General features: G+C 39.2%; 1 protein-coding gene across 10 annotated transcripts in view; it reads right to left on the reverse strand.

Moving 5' to 3' along the window:
• ANKS1B (ankyrin repeat and sterile alpha motif domain containing 1B) overlaps positions 1–22,142 on the reverse strand; it is a 1,250,258-nt gene that overhangs the window by 1,064,124 nt on the left and 163,992 nt on the right. For all 10 annotated transcript variants that reach the window (XM_056114313.1, XM_056114308.1, XM_056114302.1 and 7 more), the window contains exons 5-8: positions 15,333–15,408; positions 13,682–13,783; positions 9,073–9,186; positions 5,834–6,000 (exon numbers count right to left, since the gene is read on the reverse strand). In XM_056114313.1, coding sequence (XP_055970288.1) covers positions 5,834–6,000; positions 9,073–9,186; positions 13,682–13,783; positions 15,333–15,408 — 459 coding nt within the window. The remainder of the gene's footprint in view (positions 1–5,833; positions 6,001–9,072; positions 9,187–13,681; positions 13,784–15,332; positions 15,409–22,142) is intronic.

Here is a 22,142-nt window from a genome sequence, read left to right on the forward strand (position 1 = left end):
AGAAAAAGAAATATAGGCTGATGAGGCAATACAGCTTATTCTATTTTTAAATCTTTTTTAAAGTGTTTTTCTTCACGTGCTTTGCCTATGCAAGGTCCTGGGTTCAAACAACAGTGTGCATGGTCCTCAGGACACTGCTGGGCACAGATCCCACAGCTAATACAAAAAAATACTGAATGTGATGTGAGAGTCTAAAATTTGCATACAAACTTATATTGTCATCCATGGCATTGTGCATTCCCATTTAAGAGTTCTGCACATTGTTAATACACAGGAAGGAGAAAACTCAATAGAAAACTTGGGAAAATAAAAAGGATAGAACTTTGTTTCAGATTACTTTACATTCTTTCAAAAACCAAAATTTTGTGGAAGGAGGAGGAATGTAAGGATAATTAAATTTCTTTTAAAACTTATACTCTAGACTTTGTAATGCCCTAAAGAAATATATAATATGCATATTATAAGAGCAGTTAAAGCAGAATAACTTCTGAATTAAGATTTATGCAAGTGAAAATGTAATTTGACCCGAGCTAGCCTTCACATTAAATGTAAAACATGCAGCTGAATACATTCAATAGAAATAAAAGTTTAATTTTTAATTTATCCATATTAGCAAAACTATTAAAGCCACCACCTTAAGGCTAGCATGTTATTAAAACCCAAACCTCTAATTCAAAAATAAAAGTCCTTACATAAGATCGCTGGTTTTGTATTTTTAAATTACTGAATTAGAGTGCCCTCTATTGGAAGAAAAAGAGCAAAAGATAAGCTGAACCAAAAGCGGTTCAAGTACCTCCAAAATGCAAGATATAACATTAATACGTAGCATACATACATTTATTACTAAGATGAATGCTCCAAAACATTTATCCATTTATTCATTCTAGTGAAACAGCAAAAACAAAGTAAGTCTCTCCTCTGACGGACCCAGTTTAAACTTTCCCTATCTCTGTGAAAGCTTTTATTTTTCCTCATTTTGATTTTGTCTAAATTACTTTTAGAAGTACCTGTCATATTACAGTGAATAAACTGAATGTTTACTTTCATTTAAAACTAAAATTTATCAGAACCCAAAGGTCTATTTTTCAACTAATTATTTTAACAAGCAAAAAATGTTCTTCTACACTTAATATTGTACTATAATACAGACACTATGGTGCACAGTCTCAAGACTGTGGTGTTTTCAAGATATTCATTAGAAGACCCATGAGTTTTGATGTTACTTTAAAACTCTAATATTTGTGACATTATACAGACCATTCAGCCTCTTCATCTCAGGCCTGAGTTAAGATCCTGGTGAATTTTTGGGGGGGAGGGGTTCAATTAACCTAGGAACACTGCAAAGGGGTCATGAGTGAAAATCATCTAAAACAGGGGCCCAGATGTCCAATTGGTAAGACAGAAGCCCACAGGAAGGAACCAAGTCAGAAGTGAACTACAGGCAGGAAAAAGCTGAGAAAGACTGCTTGAGTTCAATAATGTCCGTCAAAACAAGATTTTTAAAAGACATAGCTTGGAGGGTGGGGTGATGGTACTGGGGCATGATGCCAACTCCAGTTTGATTCCCACCACCCTGAGCACCACCAAGTGTGGCCCCAAAACAAACATGCTTGGAGTCACTCAACACAATTCTGATAGAGTTGGTTTGGCACAGTACCTGAGAATCTCAGTATTCTAAAAGTCCTTGCAAATAAAGTCTAATGAAAAACCAGTGCTGATAATCAATCACTGTCTGAATCTCTGCCCAGCACATCTGATATGCCATACTGAAACAACTTGTATCTTCCAGAAACATCACTCCCATATTCAGCAGGGATATAACTCATCATCAATATTAGGCTTCTGATTAGCTTACCAAATCTATCTGTTTCTGCCCTCTAACCAAATAGTTGAGTTCTATCGTAGCTTCAGCCCCTTACTATCTGTATTCAGATCCAGGCACTGGCACTTACCACGTACATGTGGGAGAGTTAAAACCGTTATCTGTGGCTCCAATTTATATTGTATCATCTGCAATAGGGGAGGAATAACACTAGCAATCTAACAGAGTCACCTTGAGATTAAATCAGTAAAATAAAATGTATGTCTTATATGGGTTGGAGCGATAGCACAGTGGGTAGGGCGTTTGCCTTGCACGCAGCCAACCTGGCTGACCCAGGTTCGATTCCTCCGCCCCTCTCGGAGAGCCCAGCAAGCTACCGAGTGTATCTCACCCGCATGGCAAAGCCTGGCAAGCTAGCCATGACGTATCCTATATGCCAAACACAGTAACAATATGTCACAATGGAGACATAACTAGGCCCGCTCGAGCAAATTGATGAACAACGGGAGAACAGTGACAGTGACAGTCTTAGAGAGCCTCATTACTTATGAGTTTATTCCTTATATGAAAATAATATTCAATTTATAGGCTATATCTCTACCCTCAACTTCTCCGCGCTGTTTCTGCAGGTTAGAATCTTTCCCTATTCATTTATTCATTCATTCATTTACTCACCCAGACTAATGCAAGAGGAATTAAAAAAAAAAAACAAAAAAAAGTATATCTCTCAAATAGAAACAAACAAATAAAAAATAAATCTCTGGTAGAGAGAGATAATACAGGGGTAGACACTTGTCTTGCATACAGCTGACCCCAGTTTGATCCTCAGCATCACATAGGAACCCCTGAGCACAGAGTCAAGAGCAATTCCTGAGCACCACCCAGAATGACCCAAAAACCAAAGGAAAAAGTACATCTCTTGTTTAGGACCCAGTTCAATCTTGCCCTGTCTCCCGGAATGCTTTCTGTGAATATTTACATATCTTCACTAAACTATCTCTTTTATAGCTCCTATGGAGCCAGAGCAATAATACAGCAGGTAGGGTACTTGCTTTGCATTTGGCAGGCCAGGTTTGATTCCTGGCACCACATATGAACTCCCACCAACCCCACCAGGAGTGATCCTTGACCATAGAGCCAGTAGTATGCATCACTAGGTATGGTAAATAATAATCATAATAAATTAAATTAAAAATCCCTTTGGCCACCAGTTATTTGTGTGAAAACAGAAAAGTATATTAGCTGGGAGTTAAAGACATTGATTGGCTCTGACTGAATATAAATCCTTGATATCCCACTTGCCAATTGAGTCATTTCCCAAAACTATAATGCATTACAGAGAAGATTAAATGACCTAAATCATATAAAACATCAGAGTATTAAATAGCGGGTATCTCATAAATGCCAGCCTTGGATTGTTGTTTTTGTATGTTAGTCTTAGATGCATATTATGATTGGAGACTTCTTGACATATAAATATTTTACTTCTGAAAGTGAGATAATGTACCTCATTATAAATGCTGCAGCTCACACAACAGAACATCTATACAAAGTATCTACAAGCACCCGCTTAAATATTTTGCATGATCAGAGAGTGCAATTCGGAACAGAACTCTGGGGGAGAAAGACATTTTTGATTAATGAAAATAGAATAAACCAAAATAAAGCAAAGGCAATAGAGAAGGGTCAAAGTAATTGCATTACCTTTTAAACATTCCATAACAAGCTTCTATCAGATTAATCTTCTGAAAGGTCACTTCCAATGATGTCTTTTATCTGCCCAAAATCGTTTTGATTTTTCTTATTTCCAAAGAGAAATAAATACCAAAACTCTCAACCTGACATTCAAAATATCCATTACCTAACCTCAACCTATATTTCTAATCTTACCTCCTCCCATCTTTCCCCTTTATGCACTGTTATTCCAGATAAGCTATTTGTTATTCCTGTCATATACTCCTGCCTTTTCTGCCTCAATACTTTACATGTAACTATTTCCAAAGAGCACAATATAAAGATTTGTTATAGGAACAAAGAGCAATTGCTTATGTGAAAGTAGGAATTTGAGTTTTAGGAACTTAAATTTCATGTCTGAGCACTAATTCTGACTTTGCTTATTATTATGCCATCTTTCATTTGAAAAAAAAAATTCCAAGCATTTCCCAAAATTGTGTCACTTTTTCAATGCCAGAAGTTTCTGCTGTCACCACTTGTTAGCTTGAACAAGATCTTTAGCAGAGCTGTAGACCCCAGAACAGATAAGGTACCCAGAGAGAAAGAGAAAAAAGCTAATTCTTCTATTTATACTTAAGTTTTATCATCTTTTTTTAAATATCTTTTATGATATCTACCTCTTGTGGGTAGGGGTTTGCCTTGCACGCGGCTGACCCGGGTTCGATTTCTCTGCCCCTTTCGGAGAGCCCAGCAAGCTACAGAGAGTATACAGCCGACATGGCAAAGAATGGCAAGCTACCCATGATGTATGTAATATGCCAAACACAGTAACAAGTCTCACAATGGAGATGTTACTGGGCCCGCTCGAGCAAATCAATGAACAATGGGAGGACAGTGCAACAGTGTAGTGCTGCCTCTTAATAAAAATCCTATATTCTCAGAATAGTTAAAATAGGTAAATGACTTAGAAATAACACATTGAGATGTTTTCTCAAAGTCTATTTACTAACAATGGCCCTTAAGAAAAGTTTAGAAATCAATAGTGGAGAAAATTCAACTTTTAGAAAATCTGTGGTTTAGAAGCAGAGGTACAGAAGCTGTCAATTTAGAGAAAGTTTTTATAATGAAACTAAAAACCTAAAATATCATTTATACAGGAAGCTATATTTCCATTTCTAACTAACTTTCAAGGAAACATTGAAATGCTACTGGCTTGTAATTTAGTTCACGCACATACCTGTATTAGAATTTTTAAGTGGAAATTATATCCTGACATTGTTTCTATGTTTCATTAATATAAAATTTTTATTTGTGAAAACCTACAGGTATTTCTTTCAATATGTGTATAGTTCATCTTGGTTATTCACAATTAATTGTATTATAGTCAATAATGTGATGTTATATAAGAGATAATATCAGAAACAAACAACAAAAATAAAAACAAGTGCGACAGGTCAGACTAGTCACAAACAGACCAGCTACACCTGTCCGCAGGGGCCTGGGTCACTGTTTCAAGTTGCTAAATGTTCTTCATACAGTTTGCTATACTGAAAATGTTTTACTTTTCATGAATATAAGACTTGTGTGACACATTCCACTGTTACTGGCTTCTGTACAGAGTATTAAGTTTCTCAAACAAACTGTACTAAAATTAAATAAAGCCTTACTATAACAATCAAGTATTTTATTTAATACCCGCATACTCTATAAGCCCTTTTTCAATCAGATAAAAAAATAGGTATACAAATATTAACTCCCACCTGACTGCTTGTCTACAGTTTTTCTTGAGTCTATACTCCTATTAAAAAAAACAAATGGGTAAGAATCTCTAACTCATGATTTCGATTCTGAGTTTGTAGTTTGCATTCATGTTGAGATTTATATGTGACTGCAAGAAATATTCAGGTGGAACTTTCCCTAATACTGTCTCCTGCTATAACATAGAGAGTGACCAAGAAAGCATATAAGCCCACCTAGTTCCGCTCTCTTTACCCTTCAAAACGGGGTGAGATTTGGTTCAAAGAGAAAGCAGGGAAGAAAACAAAAGGAGTTTTTCTTCTTTGCTTGGAAGCCAATGTCACCATGCCCAATACAATTAGAAGAACAGAATCAAAGAAACCTTTCATGTATTCTGAGATCCTAATAGTAGTGAGGTCATGTGACTTATCGCCCCCTAACAGGCCATGGGAAGAAAACCCCAAGAACATGGGGGAAAGAGTGGTAGGGGGCTGACCGCAGTAGAGTCTGCAGACAAGACAAAGCACAGAACCCACGCGCTTAGATACACACTGAACTGGCACAGACAGGCACATCAGCTTCCTTCCCCCCCTTACTTACTACACTCTGGCTTCCATTTTTTCCGATTTCTTCCTCTGACATCTTGCTCAAATTATCTAAGTAGTGGTCTGATATTGTGTGGCACAAATCTTCGAACGAAAAATCTTTTTCTTGGCAGAGCTTTATTTCATCCAAGAGTTTCGAGAGTTCCCCCGTCACAGTTTCACCTGTTGAGAGAGGAGGACACTTTTTAGAAGTTTCAAGAAGACCTACTGCTAGAACTCAACTCAATGTGAAATAATAGTGGGGCTCTTGTAGTGACTTTGGAACTCCAAAGGAGGCAAATAAAACTGACACCAAAAAATCAGTCTGCTGAAAACCTGGTCCCAGTGTAACACTAGCACACAAAGAGTCAAAGAAAACGTCCCGTTTTCCCCTTTTAATTCTTTTTCAAAAGGGAAGTACTGAAGGCTCACATATATGTAGTACTTAAGAGCATTCACAATTACAATTCCTAAAACTTCATGTATTAGAGCATTTATTATTCAATAATCTTTCACTGGTACTCTATGTTACTGACCAGATTGATTCAGCAATTCATTATCAAATTTGAGAAGACTTTGAGAATATATTTCCTGAAAAGAAATGGAATTGTTGAGTGGGCCAGGGAGGGCTCAGTTGTTGCTGCTCCTGCCTTGCAGGCCTGAGACTTAGAGGCCGCTGTCCCTCACACACTGAACACAATCCCATCCCACAGTGTGCGACTTCCGGGCACCACAACCAAGTGTGCCTGGACACTGTGACTGCATGTGCAAGAACCCCGTGTGCAGACTCTGGAGAACACAGCAGCCAGAGTGATGTGAGCAGCACAACAGGTATGTGTGTGACCCTTTGGTGAGCACCTTCGTCAGATGTGTAACACCCATGACCACAACATCCACACAGGGAAGGGAAGGGTGAAAGATGTTCTTTAAAAAACTGGTAGAACTTACACAAATAATTATGTAAATTATTCATAAGGTAACACCATGTGATAGAAAACAGACATAATCATGTGAATTATCTGTCAAAACATAAATCTTTTGTAGGCTGTGTGCAAACATATACTCAGAAAGATACTTTTTATCTGTAATCTCTTCTGGAAAAAAAAACCTTCAATTAAAATTCATGTATCACTGACCTTCTGCTTGCTGCTCCACCGTCCCAGGTGACCATTCCAGCCTGCAGCTGATGCCACTGGGCCTGTTCTGAACAGGGGGCAGAGATGGAACAGAAGGCAGAGCCCCTCACTACCCAGAGGTTTCCAACAGCTTCCACACCCAACCTATGCCATATCAAGGGCCCACATCACAGCTCCTGAAGTAGATCTATTCAACAAATTACATGCTGCTCACAGTTATTCTTCCTATCATTCTATGAGAAGAGGTAAAGAAAATAGAGAGCAATCTCCAGCTTAATCCCTCGGCATCTTCCAGGGGCCTAATTACAGCACAGCAAACACTCTAGATAATCAATGAGGAAAGCATGTAAAAGCCCACCGCACTCAGTGAGTGAAAACAGTACCAGTGAAGACATTAGCAACACCAGCAAATCCTCAATGCAGTGTATTTAGTGACATTATGGTGAGGATGTTCAGTGAGTTCAAAGAAACGATAGCACATGAAGTCAGCAAGGCACAAAGATCGTATGGGAGTCAAAAAGAAAAAACTGCTATGGTCAATAATAACAGAAATTAAGAACATGGTAGTGACATAAAAAAAATTTTTTTAAAAAAGTCAACAGAAGCTCTGAACAGAGTAACAGAAACTGAGCAAAAGATCAAAAAGCTCTAAGATGAGAAGGAGAAACCACTGGAAAACATAAGATGGAAAAAGAGTCTGAAAAGAAATAAACAGCATACCAGAGAATATGGGATGAGCTCAGGAAGAGCATTATAATGATCATTGGAGTCCCCGAAGAACAGGAAGGAAAATGTGATGAAGAAACAAATGATAAAGAAAACATCAACAAGAACTTCCCAGAGTTGAGGATTACTGGCACTGAGATCCAAGAGGCCACAAGGGTCCCGGTGAAAATAGACCCAATTAAGTAAATTCCAAGACACATTATACTCAAAATTACAAAAAAAAAAAACAAATATGGAGACAATATTGAATGCAGTAAGACAAAAATTGGAACTTACATACAAAAGAAAGCCTATAAGATGTACAACAGTTCTATCAAATGAGACTCTATGAGTCATAAGAATATGAAAGGATATAGCATAAAAACTGAACAAAATGAGCACCTTCTCAAGATCATTCTAACCAGCTAGATTATTATTCAGATTTAAAGTAACTATACAGAGCTTCATGGACAAGGAACAGTTTAGGGAATTCATAGCTTTGACACAAGTTTGGCAAGAAGTGTTATAATAACCCCTTTAAAGGAGAGGAGAAACTTCCTATTGTATCATTGAGTGTCACACTCACAAATGGTATATATGATTGTCCTGTACTGGATTTTAAAAAGTTAAAGACAGATGGCAATTAATCATCACAAACTTACTTTTATTAATTTTCTGTTAATCCTATGTGCCATTCTTTTAAGTTTTGTTGAACTAAGTAATTTGAAATAAATTTGTTATATGCCTGCCAAGAGGGCAGGGTAAGGGGTGGGAAGGAATCTGGGGTTAATGGTGGAGAGGAGATAACGTTGATGGTGGAATTAGTGATGGAACACTGAATGTCTGAAATAACTCTATTAATAACTTTGTGTATCAGAGTGTCTCAATAAACATTCCTGAAAATAAGTTTAAAATATTTTAAGTAAAATACAAAAATAAAATGAAATACATGTATCAATGAATTGTTATACATTTTTAAAAATATTATGCATAACATCTTCCCCAAAGCAATTCTTTGCTTTTTCCATTCTAGAGAAGACCATGCTTCTCTTGAAAACGTATCTTTCTCCTCCTTTGCTCTCCCCTTACACCTCTCTAAATTTCTTTTAATAAAACTATTTGCTTCCCTGGGAAAAAAATGAAGAAAAAGAAATTCTAGAAAAAAAATATATGTAATATCTATTATGTATGAACTCATGCAGAAATTATCTTCTCTGTTTACTATTGTATCCCAGGGCAGAGACTAGTGTTTAACCAATAAAAGAAGTCCAGTAAATACTGACTGAATAAGTACATGAAATATAGAATACAACACACAACCATCTGCACTTGAAATTTTCACTACTGTAAGCCATGTCTCACAAATGTGTGCAAGGAAGTCTAGTATCACCAAAGCTTTAGGGTGGCTACTCACTTTTGACATTTGGGGATGGTGACTCGACAGGAGATGAAACTTGAGCTTCTTGCGTTGCCTCTTCCTGGATCTGCTCTTCAAGAACTGTGGCTCTTCCCATGCCTTCTAAATATTCTGTGTACATAAAAGTTTTTCAAGTTATGTACTCGAATTCATTTATCTTAAAACCAATAGCTAAAATTTATATTCTACTTTTGATAATCAATGTTTGACTCCTTTCTTTTTGTTGTTGTTCTTGTTTAACCTTCTTTGGTTTTTTGGCCACACCCAGCAGTGCTCAGGAATTACTCCTGACTCAGCACTCAGGAATCACTCCGGCCTGTGCTCAGGGAACCACGTGGGGTATGGAGGATGGGATCCAGATTGGCCACATGCAAGGATTCTACTATCACAGTACTGTTATTCCGGTCCTAACTTCTTTCTTATATCTTAAATATCCTGGGTAGCACAACTCAGACAGATTCTTGTTACGGGTTGTTACCTCACGGCTTACCTACTAGAAAATCTACAGGACAAGGGTCTATGCGATTCTATTCTTAAATATTTGATTCATGGAGAAATTCTGCAAATTGAATCCCTCCTTCAGGACACAAAAATAGTAATTTTACCTGCTATAAACTGACATTCTTAAAATAAAAAATGTTTTTGTAAGATCTTGCCAGTGACTTGAAATGCAGAAATGCAAAGGATATAGAACATGTATTCACATTCTAAAGTCTGAATTTCTGAAAATTCAAAGATGCCCTATATATTTTATCAAATATATAGACATACATTTGGCATACCTAATGGTCAAAAGTATTTAAGAGAAGAAATATAGTTGCTCCTATATATAGTAACATTTCTATTTAAGTTGAACTATTTAAAAACACGTAAGTTAGGTCCCTTTTAGTAACAGCCTGTTTGTTTCCCCACAAAAAGTATATTATGCATAAAGCATCTTTTTATTTTTTGATATGGAGTTATTAAAGGCAATAATGAGGTAAAAGAACCTAGAATATTCATTCTAAGCAGTGTGCAGAAAGATCCAGGAAAGATAATAGTAGCCTGAAGCAGGTGGAGTAGGGGGCAGTGCAAATGGAAGATCCTGTTTGTTCAGTTAATGAAGGTGGATGGAAAAGGGTAATTTTTCTTTCTAAAATGAGGCAGCAGTAGTAAGTCAAATAGGTCTGGGGACCTCCTGCCTAGAAGTCATATAAATGTTGTTAGTGCAACTTTTAAAACTTTTCTTAGCTTTAATTCAATTTGTCTTTAATTTCAATCAGTGTGAAGATACACACTTGTACACTTGTATCCTTGTCTGATTTAATCTCTTTGTGCACTGGACTTGTGCACTGGACTCCTCTACTAACAAGAAAAGTTTAAGGGTCTAAACTTCTCTGAGAAAAGGGGAGAGAGGGGTAAGAGAGAGAGAGGAGAGAGAAGAGAGGAGAGAGAGAGAGAGAGAGAGAGAGAGAGAGAGAGAGAGAGAGAGAGAAGAGATCTAATGTCCTCTCCAGTGTGTTTACTCTTTTAGCTTTCCAAGCCTGTGTTGACTCCTAAATCTAACCTCTCTGATGCGATGTGGTTTTAATTCATTTGTCTGTCTGCAAGACAAAGCTGTTCTTCACCTTCCCAATCCATTTACCTCTTCTAGTACACTCGCAGTCCATCAGAAACAAATGAGGGGCTCCTCACCTCTGAAGAGTGCAGATTCAAGAGAATGAACTTTGGAGTTTGAAGGGCGCATGCCCAATGTCAGGCATAACCACCATGCAGAAAGACAAAGTTTTTAGGAAGATATTCTACAGTGAAAAAGCAATTCCAAGACCATAGGGTCACAAACTTATTAGGCCTATGATGGCCTCCTTTACACAGGGGGAAAAAAACTCCCCAGTTGTAAGATAACATTGGTTTATCCTTCCTGCATAATCTCAGATAGTTTTGATTTATTGTGTTGTTCCCATCACAGTGCTCCCATTGCTCTGTGTTTATTTGTAAACTTCATTCTTTGTGCTCTGTTGACTTGTAAATATTGTTTTTCTCTTCTCCTTAAGTCCTTTGCATAGTTTATTCAGAGCAATGTCCTTTTTGTTTGGGCATAGGAAAACAGTAGTAAATGCTATGATTTTGAATTGTGGGAATCATTTGACTCTAAATGGTATTTTCCTCCTGGGCATCTGTTCTCTCGACCTAAGCCTCAGCTGTCCTTACTTCTTAGCACCCCTAAAGCAGGGTCCCGAAGAGGGTCCGGATGGATCCAGGGTAAGTGGTGAGCAATGTGCTACCCTGGCATTGAGATGAGCCTGGCCAAAGTGCCTAATGCTTAACTATAAGTTAAGAGCTTGGTCATAGACAGATACTGTCATGATCCAAAAAGTAATAACTAGATACAGACCCTGCTAGGGTTAGGAAAGATTAATCTAGCCTGCGCACTGTAGTCTGAGTCTGTTGTGAGACGTTCTCTGGAGAGCTGCCCTACAAGCCTCAATGTTATTTCTTACTGTGTCCATACAAAAATAACTAGTATTAAAGATGTTTATTGAGTTACTGGACTGAGGAAAGGAGAAAAAGACTTATTAAGACTTATTTTGCCCCTGGGCAGTCAGGAAGGGCTTTGCAATACCCCTAGAAGGTGTTTCCACCCTTGAGCCTGGCAGTCAGGAAGGGCTTTCCTTTTTTTTTTTTTTTTTTTAGATTCTTGCTATTGTGAACAGTGCTGCAATTAACATACAGGTGCAGATGTCATTTCCTTTTTTTTTTAATTTTTATTAGAGAAACACCATGAGGTACAGTTGTAGACTTACAAATTTTTGTGCTTGAGTTTCAATTATAGAATGATCAAGTATCCATCCCTCCACCAGTGTCCATTTTCCACCACCACTGATCCCAGTATCCCTCCCAACCCCCAACCCCCAACCCCACCTTGCCTCAGTGGCAGGGCATTCCCTTTTGTTCTCTCTCTCTCCTTTTGGGTGCTGTGATTTGCATTGAGTGTCAATCATGTTCGGTCTATAGTCTACTTTCAGCATGCATCTCCAATCCTGGGAGGATCCTCCCAACAACTTTATTTGGTGTTCCAGGAAGGGCTTTCTTGGATGTTGATTTGAGTGCAGAGTCAGCCCAGAGTGCTGGAGTTGGAGAAAGGAGAGAGTTGGAAGAGATGGAAGAGAGAGAGGGCAGCAAGTTGGAGTGCGGAGAGACTAGCAAGGGGGACAGAGGGAGAAGAATGTAGAAGAATACAGGAGCAGGAGCGTGAGAGAGAGTGCCCAGGCTGAGATGGAGCATGGAGAGATGAACAGGAGAGACAGGAGGAGACGGGAATGAGGGGAGTCTGAGACTAGAATGGGAAGCTCAGAAAGACTGGAGCAGGCTCTAGGTGGGAGAATTAATAAATGGCATCTGATCAATCAAACGGCTTGGCCCTTGTTTCCTCCACTGTCTGCCCCATGGCCTGGACCACTCAGGCTGGAGGAGTGGCCCAGGCCCACAGAACGCGGGCAGTATCACCTCTGGGAAAGATTTGTCAAACCTTCTACAGAAGTGGTACTGGAGAGATAGCACAGGAGGTAGTGCACTTGCCTTGCACACAGCTGATTGGGGGTCAATCCCCCATATCCTATATGACCCCATGAACTACCAAGAGTGATCCCTGAGTGCAGAACCATGAGTAACCCCTGAGTACCACCAGGTATGGCTCCAAGCATCAATAACAACAACTAAACCCAACTCTACAAATGATTTCACTACAACTAGCTATATAAATCTTTGCCAGATTTATCCCAAAGCAAAGTCTGACAAAACTGACTGGTATTATGCTATAGATTAGGCAGGAAATAATCTTTCAGCTAAGAATAGTCTTGTTGCCAATCCAACACTTATGTACCAGCCCTACCACTTAGAATGAGACAGGCTCTCAGAGCCTCAGTACCCCTCTCTGCGAAAGAGGGAATAATGATGACTGGTTTACCTATCTCACAATATTAGGAAAATCACACAGGCTACTAGAAACGCCCTAAAATTTCTAAAAGAATTAAGATTAAGATAATAAGCACCATCACTTTTTCGTCTGATTTCTTACTACTTACTTCTAACTACTGCTAACTGCTTCTTAGTGCTAACTTCTAACTTACTTCAAGCTCATAACCCCATCTTTTGGGGGAAGGGGAGTTAGGGTCATGCCAGGCAGTGTTTATGAGGGCTTACTCCTGGCTCTGTTCTCAGAGTTCACTCCAAGTAGTGCTCATGGGACTCTTTGGGATGTCAGGAACAAACGGGTCAGCTGCATGCAAGGCAATGCATCTGACTCACTGTATTATCTCTCCTGCTGATAAGTACATTTTTTTCTGCATGGCTATAATTACATTTTTTTCCTATGAGTTTAAAGAATAATTTTACTATTAGTGAGTGAAAAAATACCTTTTCCTTTAAAACCTGAGTTATTGGAAAACAGAAATAAAACATTAAAACACCAATCATTATTTTTCCTAAAAAATTTACCTGAAAAAAAAATGTAAATAGCAAGCTTGTTTGAACATAAACATTGACTCAAAACTCAAGAGAAAACTTTGACAGTTTTAATTTCATCAGAACTTCAAGGCAACCCCATCCATCATTCAATACTGTTTACCTTGTAAGAGTGTTGCAATCTGGAGAGATTTCTGAGATGGATGTTCTTTCAGAATGTCTAAGACAGTTCTACCTAAGCTATCCGTTATGTTGGCATCAATTCCTGGGGAAAAAAAAAGGAAAGTCTAGTAGATATACATTATTAGAATGTCATCAAAAGAAAATGTCAAGAGATAATTTCTCTGATTTCAAAGTATACAGAAAAAGCACTGAAACTGAATTTAAAAATTGTTTTACACTCAAACACACACAAACAATTTTCATACAAAAGAAGGTGGCACCAAGGTATATCAAAGAAGAGAAACATTCTTGATAATAAATTAACTCTTAGTGGGAAGTGAACCAATGATTACTACTGCTATTTTAGGAGAGAAGAGATAAAGTTCCGTATAAGAGTCCCTAGGTTGGATCCCTGATATTCTTCTCCCCCAGAAAGATTGCTTCTGTTGATATTTTGGTTTTTGATTTTTTTTGTTCGGGGGGGGGGGGGGGTTTGTTTGTTTGATTGTTGTTGTTTTGTTTGTTTGGTTTGGTTTGGAGGCCACACCTGGCAATACTCAGTGCTGACTCCTGTTTCTGCACTCCTGTTGGTGCTCTGGGAACCATCTGGGATGACAGTGAACCTCTGTAAGTGTGTAACTGAAACACTTTGGAATTGTATTAAGTCTGAATATAATTGTTGCACTAAAGAACTGATTTTATTGTAACCTATACCTTGCCCTGCCCCCAGAAATTTTATAACCTTTCCAAATAATCTAAATGCAAACAAAGCCAGATTTCAGGACATGGACAGATTTACCATGATGTACTTTCCTGAAAGCTATGTAAGCATGTGCAACCAATACATACTTGACATTTGAAAGTGTTTATTACATGTCAAAGGAGCACTGTTACAAGCCAAAATTAAAAATTAATGACATTTCATCTTTGTAGAAGCATAATAAAAAGTTAGTCTGCAATGCTTCCTTTGATTTTTTTTTCACAGAATTTAAGGTCGTATGTGCAGCCCTTAACACAAAAGACTCACATATATTGCTTCCAAGTATGAATCTGTGCATGCGATTTGAATTCTAATAAAACCTGACCTCAATTTCAATTTTATCTTATATAGATCAGAATATACATATATATATATATATATATATATGAAACCTGTCTTGTTCTTTCAAAGCATTCCCTCTAATAGGTTATCTTCCACTCACTGCAATTTACAAACAATAGCTATTCAGTTCATGAAGTAACTGGAAAGAATATACCTTTCAAACTAGGAACTTCAATTTTGTATTCACAATATAAACATCCAAGGAAAATATGATGTGCTTTATAAAAAGCAAATAATGGTCAAAACTCCCCTGGGATCAGCTCCTCCCTTATGTTAAAAGCAGAGCTTTTCTTTTTATTTTAGATCTCTAGTATATTTTGATGTTACTTAAATGCACAAAGTCAGTTTCAGAGAAGTTTTTAACTTAATGTACCTACTGAGTACAGAAAGATGCACATTTATATCAATTTTATCAAAACATTCAGATGCAGTGTTATATTGATTGGAAGTATGATTGCAAAACAACAAAAAGCTGGACAATTTTCATTCGTCTACTTTTGAAACATAGACAGTACTTGACAAAAGAACTGACACAGAGAACCATAATTACCTGTTTCTAATAAAACTCTCACAACATCCACCTTTCCAAACAGAGCTGCTTCATGAAGTGCACTCCCCTTTTCTGTCTGAAAAAAAAGAAAGAAAGGAAGGAAAGAAAGCAGGGGGAAAACATGGCTACATTAGAAATTCTTGCAGGTTAAAATTCTTTATAATTTCGGGCCAGGGATGTGGGCACATGCTTTGGATGTGGGAGGCCCTGGGTTCAATCCTGGAAGCACGTGCTCCCAATCTCCTCTGCACCTGCTGGGTGTGGTCCCCTCAACTATAAAAATAATTCATTAGACATTTAGAAGTCACGACTGGGATTGGTTTGAAAATAATCTCTAGGGGAAAGGTCTCCTGGGAGAAAATACAGGAAACAAAAAAAAAAAAAACAAGACTTGAAAGAGAAAGCCTCAGTTTCCCCTAGTCAGTGAGACAGAAAGGCAGACTCTATCTTGTGTCTCAGGGTCATGAGTTTACAACCTATTAAGAAAAAATGTGCCAGACCCAAAGATCATAAACGCCCAGACATCTGAGCACAGATACCAAGGATGATGCAGGTGAATGTAAGATGTGTTAACCTCTCTGTTTCTGCTTCTGTACTCCTCTGCTTGCGAGCTCAAGATCATGAGAATGTACCTGGCAGGGGCACCCAGGCATGTATGCAGGAGAGCAGGGGGTTTTAAAATACCTCCCTGAGGGTGACTAGGTTCCAAGCCCAGGGAGAGGCCCCAGTGCCAAGTCTCACCTTTGAATTTCTTGTATGAGTGTGTTTCAGAGTGTGAGTAAAACCTTGAAATACCTGGCCTGTCTCTGTCTCAGTCTGAGGCTGAGCTCGGGCTTGTGGCCACTTAACACCCACTTGGGGAGCTCTTTGCCTTTTCTCTACTTTCCAATAAACTTTTCTACTTTCCAACTCTGAGTCTGAGCATCGTTATTACTCAATATTTTCACTCTTGAAAATCTTGAAGAACCTGGGTACGGGGAAGAAACAGAAAAGCGACCCCAGCAGCTTCCGGCTCATTGGCATCAGACTGACCTGCCTGACTGTTTGGGAATCATTTACTCTATTCTTTTGACTTTTGTGTGTTTATTTTCTTTATTATTGATAAAAAATCTTTGCATTATAAAGATTCTACAGAATTCAGATGCACGTCAGGTATAATCAGCCTAGGAGCCCCCTTTGTTCAGCTGTCCCTAACCCCTCATCCTCGCTTCTACTCACATCCTGCTACCTCAGCCCTTTCTCCTCTATTTATTGACTGATTGATTGATTGATTGCTTTTTGAGTCATACCCAGTGATGCTCATGGGTTACTCCTGACTCATGCGCTCAGGAATTACTCCTGGCGGTGCTCAGGGGACCATATGGGATGCTGGGAATCGAACCCGGGTTGGGTACATGTAAAGCAAACACCCTACCCACTGTACTATCACTCTAGCCCCCTTCTCCTCTCTTTAAATCATCTATGTGTCCATAACAAAAGTGCTTTTTTTAGTTTAAAAGGAAATCTGTTCTTTTCATTTCACATATTCTCTGTAAACTTAGCGTATGATGCTAGAAAGGTAGTGTGGAATAAAGAAGAGTTTCTAGAAGCAAATTCCAAACCCTTCCTTCAGTTTGTGACACCCTGGTGCGAACTTGCCCACTGAGGTTCTTAAGTTATAAGCCCCCCAGCTGCTCGGAGTCTTGTGTTTCTCAAGTACAAAAGCAATAATATTGACTTTATTTTCACAGGTCACTTGAGAAGACAGTTTTATAAACATGTCTGATTGATAAGTGTTTGTTTATATAACATATTTCTATACATTTATCTTTATATAAATTTGTATGTTTGATAACATAAGTGAGTTAATGTGACTTACAAAGCCCGTATCATCCTCTCCCTGCTTTTTTCTTTGGACCCTCTCTCTTCCACCTCAACTTTTTCCCTGCAGACCTCGCATCCACTACCTCGGACAGACAGAATATTTTCATGGCAGCACCATTGCTTTTCCTTTCTCAGAGATCTCAAGGGGCAGTGCCTCTTCCTGGCGGGATTGAGCTACAAACCCTCTTCATTTTACCAGTACCTGTACCACTGGACAAGAGCTAGTCTAGCAAGCAGGGCACTTGTTTTGCAGGTGGCTAATCTGGGTTTGATCCCACCATCACATATGGCGCAATGAACATCTTTTGAAGTGATCCCTGAGTGCAGAGTCAGGAGTAGGGAGCACCTCTATGAGTGATCCCTAAGTGAAGAGCCAGGAGTAAGGAGTACCTCTAGGGCTGATCCTTGAGTGCAGAGGCAGGGGAAGGCCCTGAGCACAGTCAGATGGGCCCTTCTTCCAAATTTTCCCCCGAAAATTCAAGTTCTCTGTATGTGTATTTATCAAATTGAATAGTGTCATTCGAGCAATTTTGTCCCCTTATATTAAAAGTGATCTCTAATGTGCAGCTTCAATTCAGCCCAAAATACTGGGGCTGGAGCAATAGCACAGCGGGTAGAGCATCTGCCTTCCATGCAGCTGACCCGGGTTCGATCTCCAGCATCCCATATGATCCCCAAGCACCACGACGAGTAATTCCTGAGTTCAGAGCCAGCAGTAACCCCTGAGCATCGCCAAGTGTGACCCAAAAAATAAAAAACAAACAAAAAAAGTGCTTCTTTACTAAAAGCACTTGGCTGAGTCTTCCTAGGTACCTAATAGTTTAAATAAAAATGTAATTGTTAGAAAGAAAGAAAGAAAGAAAGAAAGAAAGAAAGAAAGAAAGAAAGAAAGAAAGATTGAGGGGCCAGAGGAATAGTACAGTGAGCAGGGCACTTCCATTTCACCCCTAATATTCCCCAGAGCCCCAGCCACATGCAAGGATTCTACTATCACAGTACTATCACTCCCGTCCTGATTTCTTTCTTATATCCTAAATATCCTGAGTACCTGGAGCAATAGCACAGCTGTAGGGCGTTTACCTTGCATGCAGCCAGCCCAGCCAAGCCGGGTTCAATTGCTCCGCCCCTCTCAGAGAGCCCAGCAAGCAAGCTACGGAGAGTATCTCACCCACACGGCAAAGCCTGGCAAGCTCACCGTGACATATTCAATATGCCAAACACAGTAACACAGTAACAATATGCCAAACTTCAACAGGTAGTGGTAGGAAGACCAGTCACTACATGCGGAAAAAAAAAAAAAACTCAGATCTCACTCTAATGCCAAGCACAAAATTCAAGTCAAAATGGATTAAAGACCTTGCTATAAGAACCGGATTCATGAGGTGTTGGAAGATAACCTGAGCCCCTTAGAATGTTGCCTGCGGGCTAAGCTCAGATCTGGGTTGTGACTGTGGAAGTATGGTCACTGAATACAAGGAATGCCTTGTGCCTCCCCACCCTGGTTATGGCCCCGGTCTTGCCTCTCTAGACTGGCACCTTGATGCATTATGGTAGTTAACAAGTTAATTAGTAAGTGACTATATGTGATTGATGATGGAGGAAATGTGTTGTGTGATTTACTGTAATAGGATAATTGCCTTTATTATTGTCACTATCACTGACCTCCCATTGTTCATCGATTTGCTCGAGTGGGCCCAGTAACATTGTGAGACTTGTTGTTACTGTGTTTGGCATATCAAATACATCACGGGTGGCTTACCAGGCTTTGCCGTGTGGGCAAGATACTCTCAGTCACTTGCCGGGCTTTCCGAGAGGAGCAGAGGAATTGAAGGCAGAAGAATCAAACTCATCAGTCGGGTTGGCCGTGGGCAAAGCAAATGACCTATCCACTGTGCTATCGCTCCAGCTCACCTTTATTATTAGCAGGATATTTTTTTATTAGTAGGAAATTTTTTTTCTGATCATGGAAAATAAATGACCACTGATAATTTGGAATAAAGACACTGCATGCTGGATGTGTAGTGATCTGTCCCTTCCTGATTGCACTGCATCATCCCAGGTCTTGCATCCTCTTGAGAGGTGACAGTAAGGTAGATGGTGGGAAAAGTAGACAGAACTCTCCATAACACTAAAGCTGATGGCATATTCATGGATGAAAGACTACTGACCAAACAAGTGAAAGCAAAAATAAAACTAAATTAAGATCTGTACCTCAAGGGAAATGACGACCAGGATGCAAAGACTGCCTATGGAATGGGAGAAATTATTTACCCAACACTCATCTGATAAAGGGTTAATATTAAAGATATATAAGGCACTGGAGAACTTTATAGGGTAAAAAAATCAACACCATCAAAAACTGGGGAGACAGAAAATCCAGGTATGTGGGACTTTGTGATTGAGAACTCTGGGTTCAACGGGACCAGAAACAGAGATCCTCTGCCCATATTTCTCCCCCCATCTCCCCCAGCCCCCATCTCCTGCAACTCAACAGCCACACCCATAAGCCTCTACTGGCTGGCACCAGAAAATCTCCTCATCAGCCACTGTCCAGATCACGCATCCTTCTCGTCTGGAAGGGAGTATAACATGACATTCGCCATAACAATGCCACCGAACCCATGCCAGGCTGTTTCACTTGGGATAACCCCCCCCAGAGGGGGGCAAGTAAGTTTCCTCCCCACCCCACAGGATCCATCCCAGGTAGCCTAAAGCCTCCAGAACTCAACCACCACCATGTTAAGGCGCTCCCCACATGCTTGGGCCAAGCCTCACCCATGAGTGAACCTATTCATGAACCAACCAGCTGTGTCACTTCATACCACACACACTACCCATACTCCAAGAGTATTGCACCTCATTTGATGGTGTTCAAAGTAGGAGCCAACCAATCTTAGAGGAAAATTTTTTTACATATATATATGTACACATGCAAGGCTCAACCTTTAACATGCTAGTGATCTCTTATAGAAGGGCTTAATGGCCCCTCCGTGAAATACAACAATCTTCACACTCTTTCCTCTAAGGAAACTTTTTTGTAGCATTTTCAGCGGTTTTTCATAACAAACAATACAAAACATATTATTTTGGTTCGCTTTGGGGATGGGGTTGGGGTTCAGGATGGAAACATCCAAAATATGGTGGTGGGAAGGTGCAATGATGGTTGATTGGTGTTTGAATATTAAATGTAATAAAACATTGTGGACTACTTTATAAAATACTTTTTAAAACCTGGGGAGAAGAGATGAACAGAAACTTCCTCAAAGAAGAAATACAAATGGCCAAAAGGCACATGAAAAAAATGCTCCACATCACTAATCATCAGGGAAATGCAAATCTAAATAACAATGAGATATCATCTCATCCCACAGACTGGCACACATCTTAAAAAAAAAAAAGAGCAAGCAGTGCTATTGTGGATGCAGGGAAAAGAGACTCTCATTCACTGCTGATGGGAATGGCAACTGGTCCAGCCCTTCTAGAAAACAACATGGAAATTTCTGAAAAATTTAGGAATTGAGGTTCCATTTGACCCAGAAACTCTATTTTTTTAAATATACCCCCAAGGGCCCAAAAACAAAGTGAAAAAATGACAACTGCATTCCTACATTCCTTGCCGCACTATCCACAATAGCCTGAAACTAGAAACAACCCTAGAGTCGAAGAATAGCCAACTGGATAAAGAAACTATGGTACATATACACAGTGGGATATAATTCAGCAATAGGGATAGATAATAAAGTCATTAAATTTGCTGCTACATGGGAGGATCTGGAGAGTACCATGCTGAGTGAAGTTATTCAGAGGGAGAGACACTGACATAGAATGATTTCTCTCATATGTGAGATAAAAAGAATCGTAATGGTGGAATAATGAATACCCAAAAACAATGGAAACAAAGAATATGAGAACTGGTCTCCAGCACGAAATATGCCACTTGAGGGAACTGGGGATAAGACAGGGAGGAGGCAGCATCTATGATGGAGGAGGAGGTGATGCTGAAAAAGCTGGTGAAGTGTTATGTATAATATTGTATCAGCAACAGTACGGTAAACCACAGTGCAAAAGGCTTACAAATTTTTTTCCTTTTTTGCCTTTTTTTGGGTCACACCTGGTGATGCACAGGGGTTACTCCTGGCTTTGCACTCAAGAATTACTCCTGGCGGTGCTCAGGGACCATATGGGATGCTGGGAATTGCAGCCAGTCGGCTGCATGCAAGGCAAATGCCCTACTGCTGTACTATCACTCCAGCAAAGCTTACAATTTTTAAGAGTATCTCTCATAGAAGCAAACTGTTGGGTAGGGCAGGTGTGTGTGTGGTGGGGGGGGGGGGAATAATTGATGGAGGGAGGTGGACACCTTGAAGGGACACTGTATGCCTGAAACCCAATCATGAATAACTTTGTAATGTCACAGTGACTAAATTTTTTTAATCAAATATAAGGGAGTACAGTAACAAAAACTCTACCTCCAAAGAATTTCTAATCACAATTCTGCCTTCATATGGTCAACCCCAGATCTGAGCCAAAGAACGTAGATGGAGATAACCTGGGTTTCAAGTACCAGAGGCTGACATTAACGTAACAGAAAAGATTAGGTAAAAAAAGACAATACACTTCAGAATAGGCCTCCAAGAATTCCAACAGATAAAGCTCAGAACTCTGGTCCAAATTTACAATGTGTAACCAGTCATATCTTGAAAAACTGAATGTGCATTAAATATTTCATTTAAAATACTCTACATGAAATTGGAATGTATACCAAAAAAAAATCAAACAAAAACAGGTAAATTCAGATCCTTCTAAACCCCAGAACATTACTTTGAATTCATTTTTGTACGATTAATATTTCTCCAGCTTTTAAATCAATGCTTTAAAATAAATAAATTTCCACATCAGACAATTACACAGTTGGTAATATAGTAAAACTTCAATATTTATCCAGTA

This window comes from Sorex fumeus, unplaced genomic scaffold (assembly GCF_029834395.1).
Source record: "Sorex fumeus unplaced genomic scaffold, SorFum_2.1 ptg000003l, whole genome shotgun sequence".
NCBI lineage: Eukaryota > Metazoa > Chordata > Mammalia > Eulipotyphla > Soricidae > Sorex > Sorex fumeus.